At 45.9% G+C, this 21,118-nt stretch overlaps 1 protein-coding gene across 1 annotated transcript in view; it reads right to left on the bottom strand.

Moving 5' to 3' along the window:
* The window catches only part of NHERF4 (NHERF family PDZ scaffold protein 4), a 205,440-nt gene that overhangs the window by 112,803 nt on the left and 71,519 nt on the right, over positions 1-21,118 (bottom strand). The window contains exon 3 of the mRNA XM_073566463.1: positions 13,472-13,536. Coding sequence (XP_073422564.1) covers positions 13,472-13,536 — 65 coding nt within the window. The remainder of the gene's footprint in view (positions 1-13,471; positions 13,537-21,118) is intronic.

Below are 21,118 nucleotides of genomic sequence, written 5' to 3'. Positions count from 1 at the left end.
CATTAGGTGGCCCCTCACACTAACCCAAACCATGACTTTACTAACCCTAACCCTGACCCTAACCCTAACCCTAACACTAACCCTAACACTAACCCTAACCCTAACTAACCCTAACCCTAACTAACCCTAACCCTAACTAACCCTAACCCTAACCCTAACTAACCCTAACCCTAACTAACCCTAACCCTAACCCTAACCCTGACCCTAACCCTAACCAACCCTAACACTAACCCTAACCCTAACCCTGACCCTAACCCTTAACCAAACCATACTTAACCCTAACCCTGACCCTAACCCTAACCCTGACCCTAACCCTTAACCAAACCATACTTAACCCTAACCCTGACCCTAACCCCAACCCTAACCCTGACCCTAACCCTAACCCTAAACCCCCTTAACTAACCCTAACTCTAACCCAAACCCCTAAATTCCATGGTTAACAAAAAAAAACGCATGTGCAAAAAAACGCATACATAAGCATGCCAATGCGCACATATGCTCACCATAGACTTATAATGGGTGTCTTGCTGTAAAAAAACGCATTGCGCGCGCATGCGTTTTTTTGAGGCAAATCGGACGCACAAAAAATGCAACAGGTTGCATTTTGTGCACCCGAGCGCATACCGCAAAAAAACGCATGCGCGGTAAAACGCGTACAAACGCATGTGTATGCGCACATAAGCGCATCCCATGCAAAGTATAGGAAAAAAAAACGCATGCGCTATTTAGTGCTAAATTACCGCGAAAAAAAACGCAAATGTGAAACCAGCCTAACCTGCCTAAAAAAAAACGCTTAATGAATGCTACATAAGGTAAATATATGCACTGCAGTGGAGAAACGAATTGCTGAGCATATGTTCAGTCTTTTGAGCCACTTCACATTTTCAAAGACGCCAAGCGGTTAAAAGAAATAATCTATGCCATACAATTTAAATAGATTAAAAAATTGTGGCAAAAAGATATCAGAAAAGATGAATGAAAAAAGCAAAAAAAAGTCCTGACTCGTCTTCTTCCTAAAAACTTGCAGAGTTTGCAGATCTCTAAAAGACATTTTGTGCACAAAATCTAAAGGGGGCTTTACCCCGCTAAAGCGTGACCGATTTTGTGACGCAGCAGCGATATCGCTACATGTGATACTCACCTCCGACCGGCTCCTGTCTATCGCTGATCACGCGAGTTCGGCCTGGTCCATTTCTCGTCGTCGGCTTCCTCAATTTCTCGTCGTTGGCTTCCTGCTGGCGCCGACAAGCGAGCCATGGACGCAGGCGGAAGACGTCACCCTCGCCGCGTCTGAAAGGTAAGTGAGACCGCCGACCGCTGCTGCATCGCTGGTGAGATCTGCCTGTTTGGCAGCTCACTAACGACCATTTAGCGATGCACCAGCGATCCTGACCGGGTCATATCGTGGTCGGGATCGCTGGTGCATCTCTAAATGTAAAGGGGCCTTTAGAGTACTCATAACCTTTAGATTGTAGTTAAAGTAACCAACCATACACAATAGGCGAACGTTGGCCAAACACAGAGATATTGACAGGATCAGACAATAGTTTAATATGTAGGAGTGCCTCTGACTGATGATTTTCAGGGGAGATAACAATCAGGCATGTCCAATTTTGGCCTGTGGATCCTTTTGTTTTCTAAGGGATAAGGAAAGGCCAGAGCAGAGCCTTCCCCTTTCCCCCACAGCGTTCGGGGGAGGCCGACATGACAGTGGGGTGGAGGGTGGAGAGCAGGGGTGGGATTCAGCCGGTTCTCACTGGTTCGGCAGAACCGGCTGTTAAAATAGCAGCCGGTTCCCCGAACCGGGGAGATTCACAGCCGCGATCCGGAACTGTGTGCGGCCGTGCCCTCTATTCTGTGACGCGGCAGCAGACACAGCCGCCCGCGTCACAGTGTATCGGGCCGGGAGCTGTGCACGGCCGTCACCTTGACAGCTGCGCAGCTCCCTCTCTACTTCCGGGTCAGATGTCGGGCCTGCACGATGACGTCATCGCGCAGATGTCGACATGTACCTGGACACTGGCTGCAGAGAGGCGCTGCTGGGGAACGGCTGTGAGATAAGTATGGGAAACTTTTTTTTTTTAAATGAATTCAGTGGGTGAGGGGGCAGCACATGATGGAGGAGGGTGAATGGGGCAGCTGTACATGATGGAGGGGGGTAAATATGGCTGCACATGATGGAGGGGGGTGAATGGGGCTGCATATGATGGAGGGGGGTGAATGGGGCAGCTGTATATGATAGAGGGGGGTGCATATGGCTGCACATGATGGAGGGGGTGAATGGGGCAGCTGTACATGATAGAGGGGGGTGCATATGGCTGCACATGATGGAGGGGGTGAATGGGGCAGCTGTACATGATAGAGGGGGGTAAATATGGCTGCACATGATGGAGGGGGGTGAATGGGGCAGCTGTACATGATGGAGGGGGGTGCGGGGGCAGCACATGATGGAGGGTGAATGGGGCAGCTGCACATGATGGAGGGGGGTGAATGGGGCTGCATATGATGGAGGGGGTTGCGGGGGATGTACATGATGGAGGAGGGTGAATGGCTGCATATCATGGAGGGGGGTGCGGGGGCTGTACATGATGGAGGGGGGTGAATGGGGCTGTACATGATGGAGGGGGGGTGAATGGGGCTGCATATGATGAAGGGGGTGCGGGAGCTGTACATGATGGAGGAGGGTTTAATGGGGCTGCACATGGAGGGGGGTGCAGGGGCTGTACATGATGGAGGGGGGGTGAATGGGGCTGCATAAGATGGAGTGGGGGGAGAGAGGCTGTACATGGAGTGAGGCTGTACATGATGGAGTGGGGGGGAGTGGGGCTGCACATGATGAAGGGGGAGTGGGGCTGTACATGATGGAGTGGGGCTGTACATGATAGAGTTGGGTTAGTGGGGCTGCACATGATGAAGGGGGAGTGGGGCTGTACATGATGGAGTGGGGCTGCACATGATGAGGGGGGAGTGGGGCTGTACATGATGGAGTGCGGCTGCACTTGATGTTGGGTAAGGGGGATTGCACATGATGAAGGGGGATTGCACATGATGAAGTGGGGGGTAAGGTGGACTGCACAGGATGAAGTGGGGGGTAAGGGGGACTGCACAGGATGAATTGGGGGGTAAGAGGGACTGCACATGAATTGGGTAAAGGGGACTGCACATGATGTGTGGGGGTAAGAGTGACTGCACATGATGATGGGGGAGTGGGGCTGCACATGATGAAGTGGGGGGGTAAGGGGGGCTGAACATGATGAAATGGAAGGGGGATGGGGGCTGCAAATGATGAAGGGGCACTGCAGATGAAGTGAGGGGTGATAGGGGACTGCAACAGATGAAGTAAGGGGACTTCAAATTAAAGTGGGGGGGACTGCAAATGATGATGTGGGGGAGAGGACGGAGGACTGCAAATGATGTATTCAGTGTGAGTGACGGGGCACAGCAATTTAATTCAAGGTTGGGGGGTGAGGAGAGCAAATGATGAATTGAAGGTGGGGGATGAGGAGAGCAAATGATCTATCTGGAGAACAAATAAAGAATTTTGAGTGTGGGGGAGTAAGTGATGTATTGAATGTGGGGTAGAGCAGTTGATAATTAAAAGAGGGTGGGAGAGAAAGACATGACAATGAATTGAGGCGGGAGGGGCATGTAAATATGATGAATCGGGCTTAGGGTTAGAGCGGGAGGTACATAGTGGGGGGCGTTGAGGTTGAAGTGCCTGGTAATGAATTGGGGGAAAGAGTACAGGTGCTAATTTATATATTAAATGGGGAAAGTGGCATTTATAGTTAGTGGGTGCACAGTGGTGGATTATATTTTATATTTGGAATGGTGGGTTGCATAATAACCAAGTATGTATTAATGGCGGGTGAACGTCTGTATTCAGATGTGTAGTGTAGAAGAAAGGGAAAAAGTGGGGACTGTGCTCTAGAAGCCGTGCTCTAGGTAACTGTGTTATTTCATGCAGAGACGAGTCCTGGCTGGAAGAAGTGATGGCGGTCTGTGCTGGATGAAAAAGAAAAGCAAAGATGAAGGACTTCAGCTAGAGATGTCACTGGTGAGTCAGTGTGTTACCTGTACACTGACAGTAAATACAGAGTTCCTGTATACAATTGCACTTAGTATTGTGTTTTTAATTAATGATCAGTATTGTAGTATTCAGCCACTATCTGGTGGTAATATGTGGTCTGGTCATGGTGTGGTGGTATGTTTTCCTTGTATGTGGTATTATTCGGTGGCTATGTGGTGGTAATATGTGGTCTGGCCATGGTGTGGTGCTATTTGTTCCTTGTATGTGGTATTATTCGGTCACTATGTGGTCGTAATATGTGGTCTGGTCATGGTGTGACAATATTTGTCCCTTGTATGTGGTATTAATGGTTGTTTAAAAAAAAGTAAATGTATGTGACTCATTCACTTAAAGAAAAATACATAAATATATATTTATTTTTAATAGTTTAGAGTAGAGTAGGGCCCAGCCGAAAGAGTCTCCCGTGTCGTGGTATCAGCTTAAAAATTATTTTGGCCAGAACAAAAGCTGCTGGTTATATGTGTGATCTGGTGTTTGATGGGAACTGTTAATATCAGAATGTAGTGCACAGCCTGGCCAGCCAGACAGTCAAGTGGCCAGAATGTGCACTGTTCTGATCTTATTCCAATTTATTTTTTTTCAACTGTTTGACTGCGCCCCTACTTGTATATGTTTGAGGAAAAGGTGTGTGTAAATGGGTGTGGCTTAAAAATGGGTGTGGCTCAAAATGGATGTGGTTTTCCTACACATAAACACAGAACCTGTTGTTATAAATTTGAATCCCACCCCTGGTGGAGAGGATGCTAATTAGTGGGGTTTGGCCTTATGGGGTGGTTTATAGCATGGGGTTGGGGGTGAGGTCCCTTCAGTCTTCAGCCTCACTCCCTCCTGGCTGGTTAGAGGCGCAGGTGGCAGGCATCCTGAATGGGAGCGCAGGGTCGACGGCTGCTGCAGCTTTGTGGGAGCAGCAGTCTCAGAGAGCGCAGCCCCCTGAGAGATTATCCCCTGATTCTGCTCATCGGGCCCCCATAGGCACAGGAGCCCCTCTCGGGATCCTCCAGGCCAGGCGCCGGTAAGATCTAAGGCCAGCAGGACTCGGCCTGGGAGGAATCCTGCTGCCAGGTGGGCTCCGGCGGTGGTAGCTAGGCCTTCACCTCGTGTTTGCTGGGGGGCGCAGCCAGCGCGCCAGCCATCGTCTGGGGCGTGACGTCACGGGAGGCCACCGAAGCGAGGACCCAGACGGACGGCCTGACTCTGTTTCGGGGATCTGCATCGGTGAACCGGATGTGAGTTTGCTCGCGAGCGGCTCGAGCCATGTCGGGCCGACCCCTTCATTCAGCACGGCAGTGTGTTCTACTGCCTTCCGGAACCCTGGCAGGGCCGGATCTGATATACAGGGGGGTGCTTTGGAAGGGGGTTGGTGCACTGCAGGGCCTTCAGCACAGGCATGACCCACTGCTGAGAGCCATCAGACTGGGCCCCTTCTTCTGCCATTAGATCACCTTCAGGGGACACAGTCTCATGTGGAGCCGCTGTTGTCGCAACAGCATACAACTGTCGATTTGACGGGTCTGGTCAGCTCGGCGCAGGTGCATCTGGATCCAGGCGTTCCATCCGTGTCTGGTCTGTGTCTATCGTCTTTTGTTCCCTTAGTTTTAAGCTGTAGTCAGGGAGATGTGTCTAGTGCTAATGTGGGGGCAGGGGATGCGGGCCTTATGGAAGGTGCGGAGGTTAGGGAGGTTCTTGGCTACCGTACAGGATTTGTTGGCTAGGTTGGATCGTGAGGTGGTCGTACATGGGCATTTAGCGGCATAGGTGGGTTCGCAAACGACAGGGCAGTCTTGGCCGGTTAGATCAGTTAAAGTGGTGGTGTTGCCGTCTGAACCCGTCTCTGTGTTGGTGCAAACAGAGAAAGAAAAAGAATGTCAGATTCACTTAGATGACAGGGCACATGGGGAATTTTATGTGTGTTTTGAGGGTCCATTGGGGGCACATCTTAAAAAATAAATTAGGGAGCAGATTTGGAAGGATGAGTATGTGGAAATTTTTTCTTTGCTGCCTTTGGAGAAATGTAATTTGGACAAAAGTAAAAAAGATGACAGTAGGAAGGAGGATGAGGAGAAGCGGAGGTGACGTCTGATCCCCCAGACGTTTATTAATTGGCTTGAGGCTTTTGCAATTTTAGCCAGCGTCATAGGGGAAAAGGCGCCTGAAAATTGTTCAGTGTTGTTTTGTTACATGGATTCAATAGAGGAGGCTCATAGGGAATACGGGGGTCAGGTGTGGTTCAGGTATGATGAGCAATTTAGGCAGAGGAAGGCTATCCGGCTGGCGCTTAGGTGGGACCAAAAGGATATTGGCTCTGCATCATTTTATCTGTTTGACGGCAGAACTGAAAGACGATCTGGCGGTGTGGGGTACGTTTATGGAGGATTATAACGGCCACTTGTTGCTTATGGAGGAAGTGATTGGCATTGATATCCTAGAATTTTTCACTGATGCAGCAGGAGTGATTAGTTTTGGTGCTTACTTTCAGGGTCAGTGGTGTGCGGCTAAGTGGCCGGTGGCTTGGATTTCTTCTGGTCTCATAAGGAACATTGCCTTGCTGGAGATCTTTCCCATTTTGGTGGTGGTGCATTTGTGGAGTCAGAAGTTCCGTGACAAGCGTATTCATTTTAACTGTGACATGTGGGCGTTTTGCGCAATCAATAGTTTGACTGCGTCGTCACCTCTGGTTGTGCGGGTGCTAAGGCAGTTGGTCTTATCGTGTTTGGCCTTGAATTCTCATGTGACAGCGTCTCATGTGCCTGGGGTTAACAATTCCATCGCTGACTCTCTTTCTTGTTTACAGTTTGATCGCTTTTGTTTGTTGGCTCCGGAGGCGGAGGTCGTCGGCTTGGAGTGCCCTGCGGAACTCTAGAAGGTGGTCTCCAGGACGTTGAGTCGTTGATAAGGTCGTCATTGGCTCCTAAGACCTGGAAGACTTATCAAGCAATCTGGTCATCTTGGGAAAGGGCTTACGTAGGCCGGGGGTTGACGATCAGGTGGGGGTCTTATTGGTTGCGTAGAGGAGCTTTGGAAGGTTGGTCGTCTGCTAAGGTTTCATGGGTTATGTAAGCCCTGACTTTTGGCCTTAAGTTACAGGGGTAGCTTGATTTGTCTAAAGTCTTTTTGGTGAAGCAGGCAGTCAAGGGTTTCCGAAGGACGCATAGTCATGGGAATTCGAGACGTCCGGTGTCCTTTAGTTTGCTGGAAAGATAATGGGAATTTTGACTTCTTTTTGTGAGTCGGATTTTGAACTTTGCCTTTTTAGGTTGGCTTTTTCTTTTGCTTTTTTTGGGGCCTTGAGAGTTGGTGAGTTGGTTTCCCCTAGCAAAACAGTGAAGGAGGGGTTTGTTGGCTAGGGATGTGTCATTGTCATCCAGACAAGTGGAGTTTTGGTTGCGCCGGTCTAAGGCAGATCAAGAGAGAAGGGGTAGGCATCTCGTGTTGGGTTTGGTGGATGGTTCAGCCATGTGTCTGGTTGGTTCTCGGACTCCTATTGTGTCATGCTGATGGTTCCTTTTTATCTTGGTATCAGTTTACAGTGATTTTTAGGAAGGCAATTAATTTGTTGGGTTTGGATGAATCTCGTTTTGCTCCTCACTCTTTTAGGATTGGGGCTGCAACGGAAGCGGCTTTGGGAGGTTTGGGTGCTCATGCTATTCGACATATCGGAAGATGGCTGTCCAATAGGTATCGCGTTTATGTGAAGCCACAAGGGGTGGTCGGAGAATTTCAATAGGTCATTCTTGGAAACCTTCAAAAAGAACCTGAAGACCTACACACAGCAGAAAGCTGCAGCAGTTGACACCTGTCTCTCCCCTCTATAAATCCCTGCACTGGCTCCCCATTACCCAAAGACTCCAGTTCAAAACCCTAACCATGACATACACAACCTGAGTCCTCCATACATCTGTGACCTCGTCTCCCGGTACTTACCTGCACGAAACCTCCGATCCTCCCAAGATCTCCTTCTGTACTCCCCTCTTATCTCCTCTTCCCAGAATCGCATACAAGACTTTTCCCGTGTAGACCCCTACTCTGGAACTCTCTACCACAACATATCATACTCTCGCCTACCATGGAAACCTTCAAAAAGAGCCTGAAGACCTACCTCTTCTGACAAGCCTACTGTATCCTCACCCATTCCTTGTAGATTGTGAGCCCTCGCGGGCAGGGTCCTCTCTCATCCTGTACCAGTCGTGACTTGTATTGTTTAAGATTACTGTACTTGTATGTATTATATATATCCCTCCTCACATGTAAAGCGCCATGGAATAAATGGCGCTATAATAATAAATAATAATTCTTGCTCTCATTTGTTATTGGTGTCTGTTCGTTGTTTAGTTTTTGTTTGTCTTTTCCCAGGTTCCTCACCTTTACTTGTGTGGATTTTCGGTCATTCCTATGTCCATTGAGGAGCCTCACGTGCTGACATGCGGAAGGAGGGTAGACAGCTTGCATTTGCACGAAGAATAGTGGTCATCCGGTGGCTCTGCTTCAGGGGGATGGCCTGGAACAGGGCCCAAAGGGAGATTCATAACAGTGTTCATTTGGATAGGGCTCCGGACATTTTGGTTCTTCACGCTGGTGGTAACGATCTGGGGGTGCAGCCTTTCAGACAATTAATAAGAGATGTTAGACAGGATTTATTGAGATTGTGGCTTTTGTATCCTGGTTTGAGCATCGTATGATCGGAGATAGTGCCGCGTAAACCTTGGCGTCATATGAGGTCATTGGTAAAAATTGACAAGGCCTCATTGTTGCAGTTGGGGGGAGTACTTGAAGTTGGTGGAAATTGGTCTGGGGCATCCATTGGCATATGGGTTATCCTTTTTTTTTAACATGGTGGATCTGGTGAATTTGTGGAGAGGAGTTCCGGCAGGGATGGTCGGATCCCCTGGCATTTTTGTTGTGAACAATGGTACCCCTTTTGGGGTTTTGGTACTCCTGAGCCAGTAGGGTAATAGCTGGGAGTAAAATTGGTGTTTGTTTTTGTTCACTTTTGCTTGGTTAATCACCAGATTCTTGGGAGCTTCAAGGACTCCTCCTAGAGTAAATTATTTATCATTATAGCGCCATTTATTCCATGGGGCTTTACATGTGAGGAGGGGTATATATAATACATACAAGTACAGTAATCTTAAACAAGATAAGTCACGACTGGTACAGGATGAGAGAGGACCCTGCCCGCGAGGGCTCACAATCTACAAGGAATGGGTGAGCTAGCTCCTCCCATCCTGGGCACATGATTCAGTCGGTCCCCACAGGACAATTTTTAAGATTGCGTCGATTATGTTCGACTGATGAAGAGTTTTATAAACAGGCAGGAGACCTTGGGGAGAGACTTCAAGAACGTGGTTTCAGTAACAGCATGATTAAAAAGGCCTTCAATAGGGTGAAGCATTCTTCTAGGAATAGTCTTTTATATGACAAGAAACAAAAGGGTAATCAGAATACCGTTAGGTTCGTGACGAATTTCCACTCTCAATTTACATTAATGAGAAAAATCTTGGATAAATCTTGGCATATTTTAAGGGCAGATCCAGTGATTTCTAGACTGCTACCAGAGAAGTCCGCGATCGCAGCAAGACGATCAAGAAATTTGCGTGATAAATTGGTCCATAGCCACTATACTGGTGCATCAGGCAATACTTTTTTGGATCAAATGGCGGTGCGGTATGGTTGTTCTCCGTGTGGCCGCTGTGTTGCATGTGTCAACATAGATCGCACCGATACCTTTACTAATTTTAATGGTTCCCGTGAATTTATGATAAAAAAAGAATCACGTGTATTAGCAGATACGTTATCTATTATGCGGTATGCCCATGTGATAAGATCTACGTGGGCATGACCACTAGGCAATTGAAAATACGTGTGAGGGAACATGTACTCGGTATCAGTGCAGCAGCGGCCACCGAAGATATGTCATCATTAAAAACTATCCCCCGCCACTTTAAGAGATATCACAACTGCGATGGCGGCCTGCTAAGGGTACGCGGCATTGATATGCTGGATGTTGTTTTACAAAACTGAGGACTAAGAGCACTACACGTGTTCGAAACGCGTCCAGTTATCTAGGACATTCCTTCCTCCAGTATATACTGGTTATCAAGCAGCTTATTACCTTTTAATTTGTTTCAATAAAGATTTTGGATTTTATCTCCGGAGCTGGATACCTTCTTTTTTCACAAGTCACTGGTAACCTGGCAACAATGCCCGTCATTTCCAGACGGCAGACGCTACTTCCGGTAGCGCTGCGTACTCAGCCGCAGCCGAGAGGTATAAATAACATGGACATACTATCGGTAGCAGGCCCCTTGATAAAGGTGACCGAAACGCGCATCGGGGCAGGGCGCACGGCTTTTGACGACACCCGGAGATAATTGTACTTTTTATATGTGGACACTGTCTGATGAATATTTAATGTGATGGGTGCAGAGGCTGGACTTATGAGGTGATGCTGTAATTACAGCTTGGTGTGGCTAACATCTTGGTGAGGGCGGGTTATTGCGCATATATTGGCAGTTTGTGTTTTCTGGGTATTATACATCAGGTTTTGTCCTCCTAGGCAGTTTTATGTACTGTGAATCCCTCCAGCACCTCTAATGTCATTGTAATTATTGTAACTGCTGTTGTCTCAATGTCCGTGCGTATATGAGTTACTGCAGACAATGAGTGTATTGTCCTTCCCTTTTTCCCTAATCTTTGGTATTATGGTATTTTAATGCTATTTTCTAATAAAATTTAATTTTTGTGAGATATAAATAAATGCCTTGCAATCATCCTTTTGATAGTTTATATGTAGTAATTGATGATAGGCTCAGTAATCCATACATTCACATGGTTATGGATATTTATTAAAAGAGATACCATGTGTGTTGGTCTGGCTGTTCCATAAGGAATGGGTGAGGATACAGTAGGCGAGGGTAGAGCTGGTCGTGCAGCAGTTTGGTGGATCGGTGGTTACTACAGATTGTAGGCTTGTCCGAAGAGGTAGGTCTTCAGGCTCTTTTTGAAGGTTTCCATGGTAGGCGAGAGTCTGATATGTTGTGGTAGAGAGTTCCAGAGTAGGGGGTATGCGCGGGAAAAGTCTTGTATGCGATTCTGGGAAGAGGAGATAAGAGGGGAGTACAGAAGGAGATCTTGGGAGGATCGGAGGTTTCGTGCAGGTTTCGAGACGAGGTCACAGATGTATGGAAGACTCAGGTTGTGGATGGCTTTGTATGTCATGGTTAGGGTTTTGAACTGGAGTCTTTGGGTAATGGGGAGACAGTGCAGGTATTTATAGAGGGAAGAGACCGGGGAATAGCGGGAGCACAGGTGGATTAGTCAGGCAGCAGAGTTTAGAATAGATTGGAGGGGTGCGAGAGTGTTAGAGCGGAGGCCACGGAGCAGGAGGTTGCAGTAGTCCAGGACGGGAGATGATGAGGGCATGGACTAGGGTTTTTGCAGATTCTTGGTTGAGGAATGTACGGATCCGTGAAATATTTTTGAGTTGAAGTCGGCAGGAAGTGGAAAGGGCTTGGATATGTGGTTTGAAAGAGAGATCAGTGTCAAGGATGTATTTTATTTAATGTTTGTTAAATAAAAGGCTGCTGTGGCCATACCATTCGAAAGAAATTTGGTGTCCTGGTTTTTATTTGAGGGTTTCTGAGGATTATATGGCTATTTGGGTAAGAGGACGGTTGGTGGTGACTGTCCATACACTTTCGCAATTCCTCAACAATACCAATGTCAAGCCACAGTCAGAGATATCTAACAACGGCTTTCTCTTACAGAGAACACCGACATACTGACTTGGGGCCGGACACAGTGCTTTTGCACCCTGCTCCCTGTTTTGCTGTGCAGCTGGGTCAGCTTGAACACCACCCCTTCTTCTGAACTGCCCACATGATTCAAATGGCCTTGATCCCATGTGGGGTCTAGGATCTCATCATCCCCCATTGCATCATTGTACCTCTTCAGTCTGTCCTACTAATCCACGTCTGACCTCGCTACTCCTTTGCTACTTCTCCCCTCTGAAAATCCCTTCATTGTCTCCCAATTCTGCAAAGTATACACTTCAAGCCACTAACACTGACCTACAAAGTTGTTCATAATCTGCCTCACCCATGTATCTCTGAACTAATCATCCGATATCTCCCACCATGTAAGCTCTGGTCCTCCCAAGATCTCCTTCTCTCTAACTCAATTGTATGTTTCTCATCCAATCACCTGCAAGACTTCTCCCAAGTATCCCTCATCCTGTAGAATTCTGTGGCCCAACAAGTCTACTTGTCCCCTACATTTGGAAGTTTCAAGCGGAACTTGAAAACCAGTAACTTCGGAATAGCTTACAGCCTGCAGTGACCTGGCTGCCACTTCACCAAACACCGGTGCTGATGCAACCCCTGACCCTACTGTCACATTCCCCAATATCCTGGAGAATGTAAGGCCGCAAGGGAAGGGTTCTCCCCCCTCGGGACCTGTCTGTCACTATTAGTTTGTTCATTGTACTTTATATTTGTGTTTTGTATGTAACCCCACCTCATGTACAGCACCATGGAATGAATGGTGCTCCAAAAATAAATAATAGCCCAGTCCTTACCCCTGCCCTCTTTGACAGTCTACACACAGCAGAAAGCTGCAGCAGTTGACACCTGTGTTTCGTCTTCATTAGAGATGGGTGGACACCTGGATGTCCGGGTTCGGCGGTTTCAGCCAAACAGTTACAAAAAGTTTGGGTTCGGGTAGCAGAACAGTACCCGGACCTGAACCCAAACCCGGCCCCTATTTACTTGAATGAGGGGCCTGAACATCCAGTGTTTGCTGCGCTGTCATGTGTATGACAGCGCGGCAAACACCGCTTCTGACCAGCGGGGAAATCATCCCCGCCGGTGAGAGAGCCGCTATTCCCACGCTGTCAAACGACAGCGGGAGCGTTCAGCTGTGATCGGAGGTATAAACTTTACCTTCCGTCACTGGTGTCAGCTGATGGGACTACTGATCCCGTTATCCGACACCTGCTACTGCTAATTACAGTGAGAGCAAGAGCAGCTGATGGGAGTATTCTAACTCACAGCTGGGGGCTGCAACCCTCAACTGTCAGCTTCAGCAAGGCTAGTTATCAAGAATAGAGGGGTCCCCATGTTGTTTTTCCAGCTATAGTGTTGTATTGCCATTCACTGTTAAAAAAACAGGACGTTCCTGCTCACTGTGTGTGTAGCTGGAGCACATATTACTTTCACTTTGCAAGCTGACAGACAAGATGTTAACATCCTAAACTGTAAGAATACCAGTTGCAAGTATTTTATTCATATTTAGTAGTTTATTCATATTTGTTACTGAATAAATATATATTCACTGTTGAACGCCTGGACAGTATGGAGAATAGTCAGCTGCCAAAAAATCACATACCTGGATCTTCCCCAAGGCACAAAGCAGGATTATCAATACCCAATTTTGGGTTGAAAGGAAACTTTCTAGAAGAATGAAACAAAATTCTTGTAAATTCCATGATTTATCCATGGGGAGGTACAGTAAAAACATGGAGAGGCTTAAATAAAAATTTGTTTAAAGGGGTGGTCCAAATCTGAAATTTACAGTGGTTTGTTAAAGTATTCTCTCCCTTCCTTGGCAGTTTTCATGTTTTGCTACCTCACAACCTGGAATGTCACAGTTTTTTTTAAGGTTTGCATCAGTTCATGTAAAGAACTTGCCTACAACTGCAAACATTTGCTTTTCTTTTTTTTGTGATGCAAACAACAAATAGGACAACATAGCTTAAAGTGCCCCTGTCAGCAGGATTGTGCTCAGTAACCTACAGTCAGTGTCAGGATGGCGCCGTTATGCTGATTTATTAAACCTGGAGATGAAATCCATCTTGTGGTTGTTGTTTAATCTGTATTTGTAGTTTGCTGTTCAGCAGTATGCACAGCATGCGCCCGGGACCTCTACACGCAGCAATTTGAAGCAGCGACCATAGTCGCCCCACATGGATGTGTTGCCCATAATCTGATCTACATATACAGCAACCAGTGCTTGGTTACAGCGATAGTAATTACCTATAAGGCCGGGGTCACACTTGCGAGTGTGATGCGAGAAACTCGCACATCAATACCCGGCACTGCCGCCGGCACTCGGGACCGGAGTGTGTGGCTGAATGTAGTTCTATGCAGCCGCACACTCCGGTCTGAGTGCCGGCGGTAGTGCCGGGTATTGATGCGAGTTTCTCGCATCACACTCGCATGTGTCACTCTGGCCTAAAGGACATGCTGAACTAAATCCTGATTCCCTACGCAGCATCCAGTACTCTACTACAGCGACGGTAGTCGCCATTTATGGACGTGCTACAATTAATTTAGCCTCATTAAATCTTGCCTCCTTAAATAGCATTCAGGCTTTTTCCTGAACGGTAAACCACTGGGTAAATCTGACATGGAGAAGGACTTGGGGATCCTAGTTAATGATAAACTTACCTGGAGCAGCCAGTGCCAGGCAGCGGCTGCCAAGGCAAACAGGATCATGGGGTGCATGAAAAGAGGTCTGGATACACAAGATGAGAGCATTATACTGCCTCTGTACAAATCTCTGGTTAGACCGCACATGGAGTACTGTGTACAGTTTTGGGCACCGGTGCTCAGGAAGGATATAATGGAACTAGAGCGGGTACAAAGGAGGGCAACAAAATTAATAAAGGGGATGGGGGAACTACAATACCCAGAGAGATTAGCAAAATTAGGATTATTTAGTCTAGAAAAAAAAGACGACTGAGGGGCGATCTAATAACCATGTATAAGTATATAAGGGGACAATACAAATATCTCTCCAAGGAGCTGTTTATACCAAGGAAGGTGACGGTCACAAGGGGGCATTCTCTGCGTCTGGAGGAGAAAAGGATTTTCCAACAACATAGAAGAGGATTCTTTACTGTTAGGGCAGTGAGAATCTGGAATTCCCAGCCTGAGGAGGTGGTGATGCTGAACTCAGTCGAAGGGTTCAAGAGAGGCCTGGATGTCTTCCTGGAGCGTAACAATATTGTATCTTACAGTTAATAGGTTCTTTAGAAGGACGTAGACCTGGCGATTTATTCTGACAGAATTCTATAGGCTGAACAGGATGGACTAATGTTACTATGTTACTCTTATCATCCTTCCAGCTTATTTGAAGCACACTGTCTTATCCCTCTGAACCAGAATAGAACTCTGATGAAGGTCCAATATGGGACCGAAAACATTCAGTTATTTCTTCTGTTTTGTCTGGATACAAAATAAATGAAATTTCCTCATCTTTAATCAATTTGAGTGCCAAGTTTATTTTTGCTTGAATAGTTCTAGTACAGGGTTCCCCAACTCCAGTCCTCAAGGCCTACCAACAGGTCAGGTTTTCAGGATTTCCTTAGTATTGCCCAGGTGATAATTGCATCACCTGTACAATAGCAAGGGAAATCCTGAAAACATGATCTGTTGGTGCGCCTTGAGGATTGGCGTTGGGGAACCCTGATCTAGTACATTGGAACATTAATGCAGTAATTACCGCAGTTACCTTTTTAGGGCTCATACCCATTTGCGATTAAAACAACGGTACACTTTCTGGATGGAAAAAACGGACCGATTCTATGCGATTGTCATGCGATTTCAGTGTGATTTTTCCATATTGCATCCGCATTCAATGCGATTTTAACATGAGGTTTTACATAGAGCAAGTTCTCTCCATGTAAAAACTCATGTTAACATAGCAATGAAAAAAACAAACTGTACACATCGTTTTAAAACAAAAGAATCTTCAAAACACACACACATCTAATATATAAAGCTCAATGTGGATGTGTGTGTGTGTGTGTATGTCCGGGATTGGCATCTGCACCGTCGTAGCTACAGCCACAAAATTTTGCACAGTCACACGTCTAGACCCCGAGAGCGTCATAGACTATGTTGTGAGGTGAAATTTTAACACCGCGCGTTCCAATTCACCAAACAATTTTGTCCCTATCTACATAATGGGGAAAAAGTGAAAGGAAACGTGTTGGAGGCAAATTGACAGCTGTCAGATGTGAACAAGGGGGACTAAAAGAATGAGAGCGATGGCGCCAAAGAGCATATACCATACAGTTCCTAAGGTGGGGCCCTGACATGGGATACTCACCACACACGGGGATATGAACACACACACAAAATGTGCCACACACTACCACGTGCTTCAACACATATACCACCCTCAGCACACATTTCACCACACATACACCAACCTCGCCACATAAAAGTGGAAACACAAAAGTCGCCACTCAAAACACGCCACGCTGTCCCAGAGCTGTTTAAAAGATGAAAAATGAGCTGTGATTGGTTGCTGTCAGCAACAGTTTTCTTTGTAGACAGTTATGGTAACTGAGGCCTATTATTCTTATCATTTCTATGGTGTTATCGTCCTTCTGTAAAGCTGGAAATAACACAATTTATTACCGTGCCAACACAGACCACCCTCTGACACAGACTGCAGGGGGAGCCCAGTATCACACAGGATAGGATTAGATACATGGCTCAGCAGTCAGTATCACACAGGATAGGAATAGATACACGGCTCAGCAGACAGTATCACACAGGATAGGATTAGATACACAGCTCAGCAGTCAGTATCACACAGTTGAGGATTAGATACACAGCTCAGCAGTCAGTATCACACAGGATAGGATTAGATACATGGCTCAGCAGTCAGTATCACACAGGATAGGATTAGATACACGGCTGAGTAGTCAGTATCACACAGGATAGGATTAGATACACAGCTCAGCAGTCAGTATCACACAGAATAGGATTAGATACATGGCTTAGCAGTCAGTATCACACAGGATAGGATTAGATACACGGCTGAGCAGTCAGTATCACACAGGATAGGATTAGATACACAGCTCAGCAGTCAGTATCACACAGGATAGGATTAGATACACGGCTCAGCAGTCAAACACACAGGATAGGATTAGATACTCAGCTCAGCAGTCAGTATCACACAGAATAGTATTAGAAACATGGCTCAGCAGACAGTATCACACAGGATAGGATTAGATACACAGCTCAGCAGTCAGTATCACACAGAATAGGATTAGATACACAGCTCAGCCGTCAGTATCACACAGGATAGGATTAGATACACAGCTCAGCAGTCAGTATCACACAGGATAGGATTAGATACACGGCTCAGCAGTCAGTATCACACAGGATAGGATTAGATACACGGCTCAGCAGTCAGTATCACACAGGATAGGATTAGATACACGGCTCAGCAGTCAGTATCACACAGGATAGGATTAGATACACGGCTCAGCAGTCAGTATCACACAGGATAGGATTAGATACACGGCTCAGCATTCAGTATCACACAGGATAGGATTAGATACACGGCTCAGCAGTCAGTATCACACAGGATAGGATTAGATACATGGCTCAGCAGTCAGTATCACAGAATAGGATTAGATACACAGATCAGCTAGTATCACACATGATAGGATTAGATACATGGCTCAGCAGTCAGTATAACACAGGATAGGATTAGATACACGGCTCAGCAGTCAGTATCACACAGGATAGGAATAGATACACAGCTCAGCAGTCAGTATCACACAGAATAGGATTAGATACACAGCTCAGCCGTCAGTATCACACAGGATAGGATTAGATACACAGCTCAGCAGTCAGTATCACACAGGATAGGATTAGATACACAGCTCAGCAGTCAGTATCACACAGGATAGGATTAGATACACGACTCAGCAGTCAGTATCACACAGGATAGGATTAGATACACGGCTCAGCAGTCAGTATCACACAGGATAGGATTAGATACACAGCTCAGCAGTCAGTATCACACAGGAGAGGATTAGATACACAGTTCAGCAGACTATCACACAGGATAGGATTAGATACACAGCTGAGCAGACTGTAACACACAGGATAGAATTAGATACACAGCTCAGCAGTCAGTATCACACAGGATAGGATTAGATACACAGCTCAGCAGTCAGAATCACACAGGATAGGAATAGATACACAGCACAGCAGGCAGTATCACACAGGATAGGATTAGATACACAGCGAAGCAGTCAGTATCACACAGGATAGGATTAGATACACGGCTCAGCAGACTGTATCACACAGAAGAGGATTAGACACACGGCTCAGCACACATTATCACACAGAATAGTATTATATACACGGCTCAGCAGTCAGTATCACACAGGGTAGGATTAGATACACAGCTCAGCAGTCAGTATCACACAGGATAGGATTAGATACACGGCTGAGCAGTCAGTATCACACAGGATAGGATTAGATACACAGCTCAGCAGTCAGTATCACACAGGATAGGATTAGATACACGGCTCAGCAGACAGTATCACACAGGAGAGGATTAGATACACGGCTCAGCAGACAGTATCACACAGGAGAGGATTAGATACACGGCTCAGCAGACAGTATCACACAGGATAGGATTAGATACACAGCTCAGCAGACAGTATCACACAGGATAAGAATAGATACACAGCTCAGCAGATAGTATCACACAGGATGGGATTAGATACACAGCTCAGCACACAGTATCACACAGAATAGTATTAGATACATGGCTCAGCAGTCAGTATCACACAGGTGAGGATTAGACACACGGTTCTGCAGTCAGTATCATACAGGATAGGATTAGATACACAGCTCAGCAGTCAGTATCACACAGAATAGGATTAAATACACGGCTCAGCAGACAGTATCACACAAGATAGGAATAGATACACGGCTCATCAGACAGTATCACACAGGATAGGATTAGATAAGCAGATCAGCACACAGTATCACACAGAATAGCATTAGATACACGGCTAAGCAGTCAGTATCACACAGGATAGGATTAGATACACAGCTCAGCAGTCAGCATCACACAGGATAGGATTAGATACACGGCTCAGCAGTCAGTATCACACAGGATAGGATTAGATACACAGCTCAGCAGTCAGCATCCCACAGGATAGGATTAGATACACGGCTCAGCAGTCAGTATCACACAGGGTAGGATTAGATACACAGCTCAGCAGTCAGCATCACACAGGATAGGATTAGATACACGGCTCAGCAGTCAGTATCACACAGGATAGGATTAGATGCACGGTTTTTATGTGCAATATAATCATTATAATTTGTTATAACTAACTACAGTTATTTACTATGCCCAGGCAACGCCGGGCTCTCCAGCTACTATATATATATTTGAGAGAGACATAGATAGCAGAATAGCCGTTAATTCATTTGTCGGCTTATCTAAAATAATTGCAAAAGTCGACATGATAGGAGACATGGTTTACATACCGTAAACCATTTTATTTCATTTATTTTTTTTATATGTACATATATACACATAGAGTACATACATATATATATATATATATATATATACACACATGTCAGTGACACACACATATATGTATATATATCTAATATAATATATATACAGTTGTGGCCAAAATTATTGACACCCCTGCAATTCTGTCAGATAATACTCAGTTTCTTCCTGAAAATGATTGCAAACACAAATTCTTTGGTAATATTATCTTCATTTAATTTGTCTTAAATGAAAAAACACAACAGAGAATGAAGCAAAAAGCAAAACATTGATCATTTCACACAAAACTCCAAAAATGGGCCAGACAAAAGTATTGGCACCCTCAGCCTAATACTTGGTTGCACAACCTTTCGCCAAAATAACTGCGATCAACCGCTTCCGGTAACCATCAATGAGTTTCTTACAATGCTCTGCTGGAATTTTAGACCATTCTTCTTTGGCAAACTGCTCCAGGTCCCTGATATTTGAAGGGTGCCTTCTCCAAACTGCCATTTTTAGATCTCTCCACAAGTGTTCTATGGGATTCAGGTCTGGACACATTGCTGGCCACCTTAGAAGTCTCCAGTGCTTACTCTCAAACCATTTTCTAGTGTTTTTTGAAGTGTGTTTTGGGTCATTGTCCTGCTGGAAGACCCATGATCTCTGAGGGAGACCCAGCTTTCTCACACTGGGCCCTACATTATGCTGCAAAATTTGTTGGTAGTCTTCAGACTTCATAATGCCATGCACACGGTCAAGCAGTCCAGTGCCAGAGGCAGCAAAGCAATCCCAAAACATCAGGGAACCTCCTCCATGTTTGACTGTAGGGACCGTGTTTTTTTCTTTGAATGCCTCTTTTTTCTCCTGTAAACTCTATGTTGATGCCTTTGCCCAAAAACCTCTACTTTTGTCTCATCTGACCAGAGAACATTCTTCCAAAACGTTTTAGGCTTTTTCAGGTAAGTTTTGGCAAACTCCAGCCTGGCTTTTTTGGTCTCGGGGTAAGAAGTGGGGTCTTCCTGGGTCTCCTACCATACAATCCCTTTTCTTTCAGACGCCGACGGATAGTACTGGTTGACACTGTTGTACCCTCGGACTGCAGGGCAGCTTGAACTTGTTTGGATGTTAGTCGAGGTTCTTTATCCAACATCCGCACAATCTTGCTCTGAAATCTCTTGTCAATTTTTCTTTTCCGTCCACATCTAGGGAGGTTAGCCACAGTGCCATGGGCTTTAAACTTCTTGATGACACTGCGCACGGTAGACACAGGAACATTCAGGTCTTTGGAGATGGACTTGTAGCCTTGAGATTGCTCATGCTTCCTCACAATTTGGTTTCTCAAGTCCTCAGACAGTTCTTTGGTCTTCTTTCTTTTCTCCATGCACAATGTGGTACACACAAGGACACAGGACAGAGGTTGAGTCAACTTTAATCCATGTCAACTGGCTGCAAGTGTGATTTAGTTATTGCCAACACCTGTTAGGTGCCACAGGTAAGTTACAGGGGCTGTTAATTACACAAATTAGAAAAGCATCACATGATTTTTCGAACAGTGCCAATACTTTTGTCCACCCTCTTTTTTATGTTTGGTGTGGAATTATATCCAATTTGGCTTTAGGACAATTCTTTTTGTGTTTTTTCATTTAAGACAAATTAAATGAAGATAATAATACCAAAGAATTTGTGTTTGCAATCATTTTCAGG

The sequence above is a fragment of the Dendrobates tinctorius genome, unplaced genomic scaffold (genome assembly GCF_039654945.1).
Source record: "Dendrobates tinctorius isolate UK_male_01 unplaced genomic scaffold, ASM3965494v1 ptg000018l, whole genome shotgun sequence".
NCBI classification, from domain to species: domain Eukaryota; kingdom Metazoa; phylum Chordata; class Amphibia; order Anura; family Dendrobatidae; genus Dendrobates; species Dendrobates tinctorius.
The sequence above is the reverse complement of the archived record's forward strand: the minus strand, read 5'-3'. Positions and strand labels throughout refer to the sequence as shown.